Source organism: Sinocyclocheilus grahami, unplaced genomic scaffold, assembly GCF_001515645.1.
Source record: "Sinocyclocheilus grahami isolate Dianchi unplaced genomic scaffold, SAMN03320097.WGS_v1.1 scaffold745.1, whole genome shotgun sequence".
Taxonomy (NCBI): Eukaryota; Metazoa; Chordata; class Actinopteri; order Cypriniformes; family Cyprinidae; genus Sinocyclocheilus; species Sinocyclocheilus grahami.
In genome coordinates, this window is record NW_015505924.1 from 50,595 (window position 1) to 55,836 (window position 5,242).

General features: G+C 47.7%; 1 protein-coding gene across 1 annotated transcript in view; it reads right to left on the reverse strand.

The window, feature by feature from the left end:
- The window catches only part of sgsm1b (small G protein signaling modulator 1b), a 35,846-nt gene that overhangs the window by 29,737 nt on the left and 867 nt on the right, over positions 1-5,242 (reverse strand). The window contains 1 exon segment of the mRNA XM_016245085.1: positions 1,497-1,574. Coding sequence (XP_016100571.1) covers positions 1,497-1,574 — 78 coding nt within the window.

Consider the following 5,242-nt stretch of genomic DNA (forward strand, 5'->3'; position numbering starts at 1 on the left):
TGAGAACACAGCTGCTGGATCACAGAAGGAGCTGAATAATCACACGCACTCACTCATTCACACACACACACTCACACACACACACTCACACCACACACTCACTCTCTCTCTCACACACACACACGTGCTGCTGCGCCGTCATCAACAGACTGTGAGGTGGAGGTGGTTTGACAAAGGGATATGATGTGTGTGCCATCAGTCAGACGAGTGAACCCAGTCATTAGGTGTCCTTTCAGCAGCCCACTCGCCCTACTCACACACACACACATAAACAACACACACACACACACACACACACACACACATAAACACACAGACATAAACACACACACACACACATAAACAACACACTCACACACATAAACACACACACACACACTCTCACTCTCTCTCACATACACTCTCTCTCACACACACACAATCTCACTCTCTCACATACACTCTCACACACACACTCTCACTCTCTCTCACACACACACAAACTCACACACACACACACAATCTCACTCTCACACACACACTCTCACACACACACACACACACTCAACAGCTGAAAGAGAGCTGAAACTAAAACCTGCTTTAAAACAGCTTATCATCTGTTGCATGCAAATGCTTTTTTGTATGCTTACTGTATATTCTAAAAAGTGTTTGAAAAAGGGTTATTATAGAACATATAGAAACAGTTAAACTGTTAAAAACAGTTAAGTTACTTGCAGGGTTATTATTGTCAATTAAAGCTACAATGAGAATCATTAAAAACTTTTTTGTTACTTGAAATAAAATAAATGTTAACTGAAATAAAATATTTTAAAAACCCTGTTATTTCACCTATTTGCCAAGCCAACTTTTTCTCAATTTAATAAAGTTTAACTTCATGTACTAAAATAACTAAAACTAAAATTGAAATAAAAATGTATAAAAATTAAAATAATTAAAAAAAACTAAACTAAAAATTAAAACAGAAAATATCAAACTAAAAACAGATTCAAAATATTATTAGAAACTATAATAGTATATCAGTGATACTAAAATAACACGTTACCTGATATATATATATATATATATATTAAAATTATACTTATTTTAGCTAGTTATCAACAAAAAATGTCAAATTTTCATTTTATTTAACTTGATGTATAATATGATAAAATATATATATCAACCTATTTAAAAAAAATAAAATAGTGACAAAGGCAAACAACAAAATTACTAAAACTTTAACTAAAATGAAAATGGAAGATCTAAAAAATAAAAACTACTTCAAAATACTAATAACTATTATTCTTATGAATACGCTAAAGCTTACAGGCACAATCCACACATTGACATGATTTGAGATCGTTTCATATTTTTATTACTAACAACAATAATAATTGTAATTAAAATAATTATAATTAAATATAGTAATTAATTGCAATTCACAAACTAATAATATTAATAACAATAATAATAATTTTTACTGTTCTTTCAGGGTTTTTTTAAGGAAAGATCATCTTACCGCAGAAAGAGAATATGTGACTGCTGTCTTCATGCACAAACTTGCGTGTCACGGCCTCCTCCATGATCTGCTTGACCTGAAAGTCCAAAAAAGAAACCAACATCTGAGAATCTTAACATTTTCACTGCAGTGTTCAGCCGCTGAGAATCATGGGTAGCGGGTGAGGAGAGTGTCCTGCGGTTGACAGTGAGTCATAAACACACTCTCTTACTCGCAGCTTGTTTTCTCTGCGTCTCATAATGAGTGCATAGCATGTGCAGGACATATGTGCACTGATCATAGCACTTTCACTCTCTGACGCCTCGTGATTCTGATTCTGAAATCATATTAATCATGTGTTTTTGGAGATGTACCATGGTATATATATATCAAAGTTTCACAGTTTTACCATCTGATACCCTCATCATACCATGATAAAATTACTGTATTTCATTCTTGTGGGATCTTAGAGGGATGGCACATATTGCCATATACGAGGCAATTAATTTTGGCTAGTGGATTTTGCATACCTGAGCCACTCCCCGTGCATACGGGTATAAATATGCGACAGGTGCATCCACTCATTCAGGTTTTTGCTTCAAAACCGAGTGGGTGAATGATTTCTTCTCCACAGAGCCTTTCTGATCTCACTAAAATAAAGACGCTGTTCCTGGTTGGCGTGACGGCACAAACAGCGGTGTCCCTGTTGATTCAGTGATTCCCCTGGGTCCTTCAACTAAAAGACCAGTTTCTCATCACGAACGGCTCGCGGCTCGCGTCTTTTTTCTCTTGGTTGCGGTCGTTACCTGTCCTCTGTTGACAGCCACGAGCATTGCCTTCAGTGTCTGGCCATCCAACACGCTGAAGCTGCATTTGTGGATGACTCATGAGTTCATTGCGAGCATATGAGCATGGCTTCGCTGCGATCTCGCCTCTCTCCTCACGGGGAATGGAGTGGCCCCCTCTGTCTCTACCCGTCCCGGTTTCCCTGTCACGAGCAGGGGATCGCCGGCTAGAGCTCTGGGAGATCTGAGGGTCACAGTGAGAGCTTCTCCGCCGGGTACATCCCTGTGGACCTCTCACTCCTCCCGCAGCGAATGTCCCGTGCAACTCCCAAGTGATTTCGCTGGCCCGGCTCGTGACGGTCCCAGCATTTCATTCGGTGTGAACCGCTGGAGGATTGGATGTCGATCGCAGCAGCTCTTTTTCAGAAGATGGCGAGAACAGCGCCACTCCTTCCCCTGGAGGAGGGCCAGGCAGGGAGAATCCTTTGTTCCGTTTTGTTTCTGTTCTGCTGCTGGTCCAACGGCCAGCGGTACCCACATTCTCGAAAAAAGAGCAGTTTCCTTTTTCTCCAGGTTATCAGGCTCGTGGGTTGGCAGTGAGCGACGCGCTACCTCCTCACTCTCGCCCACGACGCCCCCTATTGCCAGCAGCCAAGAGATCGCAGCTCGGAGACGCGCTGCCTCTCCATGCATCTCTGGCCAGTCCCTCTGGGGACACGGGGAGTCCTGCTGTGAAGAGCCAGGACGCGATGCCTTCTGTGCCATCCAGCACGACTTCCCACCTCTGCTCCACCGCAGGTGCGTTGATTGTCCCTTTGGTGCCACTCACACGGAGCTTGGAAGCATGACTCGCGCTGCCCAACCCGTCCCAGTGGCTCATTCGGACAGTTCGAATCGGCTACGCGATTCAGTTCGCCAGGCAACCCCCCAGGTTCAGCGCCGTTCTCGAGACTTACGTGGCAGCTCGAGATGCCCGTCCTGCGCAACGAGATTGCTGTCCTACTGGCGAAGGACGCAATCGAGCCTGTCCCTCCAGCCGAGATGAAGTCAGGGTTTTACAGTCCTTACTTGATCGTGCCCAAGAAAGGCGGTGGCCTTCGGCCAATCCTGGATCTACGTGTCTTGAATTGGGCCCTTCACAAGCTCCCATTCAAGATGTTGATGCAGAAGTGCATCATTAGATGCATCCAGCCCCAGGATTGGTTTGCAGCGGTCGACCGAAAGGATGCTTATTTTCATGTCTCGATTCTTCCTCGACACAGGCCGTTCCTACGGTATGCGTTCGAGGGTCGGGCATGGCAGTACAGGGTCCCCCACTTCGGGCTGTCCCTGTCCCCTCGTGTCTTTACGAAAGTCGCGGAGGGCGCCCTTGCCCCGTTATGGGAAGTGGGCATCAGGATCCTCAACTACCTCGACGACTGGCTCATCATGGGCCGGTCATGAGAGCAATTGTGCAATCACAGGGACCTGGTGCGCCGGCACCTCAGCCAGTTGGGGCATTGGGTCAATTGGAAAAAGAGCAAACTCTCCCTCGTGCAGAAGATCTCCTTTCTTAGTATGGAGTTAGACTCGGTGAGTAGGACAGTGCGTCTCACCAACGTGCATGCCCAGCAGTCAGTGCTGAACTGCCTGACTTCCTTCAGAGGCAGGAACGTGGTATCTCTAAAACACTTTCAGAGGCTCCTGGGGCATATCCCGAGATGGGCATGGCATCGCGGTACATTTCGTGTGACCATCACACCGGAGTGTCGCCACCTGTTCAGCCCCTGGACAGACCTTGCCTTTCTACGGGCCGGGGTGCCGTTAGAACAAGTGTCCCGGCATGTCGTTGTCACGACGGATGCCTCCAGTACGGGTTGGGGTGCTACATGCAACAGGCAGGCAGCCTCGGTCTGCTCGTGAACTGGTGTTCTTCTCACCGAGAAGACCCCCGAAGATGCACGATTGGAGTAGTGCTTTCTTTCCTGCAAGAAAGGTTGTCACCCTCCACCTTAAGTCTACGTGGCTGCTATCACAGCACATCACGATGCAGTAGACGGCTGGTGCCTGGGAAAGCATGATCTCATCGTCAGGTCCTGAGGGGTGCCAGAAGGTTGAATCCTCCTAGGCCACCCCTGGTGCCCTCCTGGGATCTATCTACTGTCCTGGCTGGCCTTCAGAGGGATCCCTTTGAGCCGCTGGACTCAGCTGAGCTTAAGTTCCTGTCTGCTAAGACAGCGCTCCTGACCGCACTCACTTCCATGAAGAGGGTCGGGGACCTCCAAGCATTTTCGGTGAGCGAAGAGTGCCTTGTGTTCGGGCCGGCCTACTCTCACATTGTCTTGAGACCCCGGCCTGGATACGTGCCCAAGGTTCCCACCACGCCCTTTCACGATCAGGTGGTGAACCTGCAAGCACTGCCCTCGGAGGAGGCAGATCCAGCTTTGGTGTTGCTGTGTCCCGTAAGAGCGTTGCGCATATACGTGGACCGCACCCGGAGCTTCAGAAGCTCGGAGCAGCTCTTTGTCTGCTACGGAGGTCAGCAGAAAGAGAAGGCTGTCTCCAAGCAGAGGTTGGCCTACTGGATAGTGGATGACATCGCCTTGGCTTACCATTCCCAAGTTGAGCCGTGCCCCCTGGGGGTGAGGGCTCACTCCACATGGAGAGTTGCCTCCTCCTATGCTCTATGCTCTCTAGTATGTACTCGCCTTTTGGTCCCTGCGGGCGCCAAGGTCAGCAAATTTGCGCTGGGGCGTTGGGAAGGTTACGACCTTTGCGTAGCATTTGTCTGACACACGGCTGCTTGTCAACATTTGCAGCGCTACAGGGTTGTGACGGGGTTCAGGTTGTGGCGCTTTCCATGGACCCCCTATGTCATCACAACATAACTCGTAGTAACCAACAGATAGGGAACGTCTCGGTTACGTACGTAACCCTCGTTCCCTGATGGAGGGAACGGAGACGTTATGTCCCCATGCCACAACCTCGAACCATCGCTGGT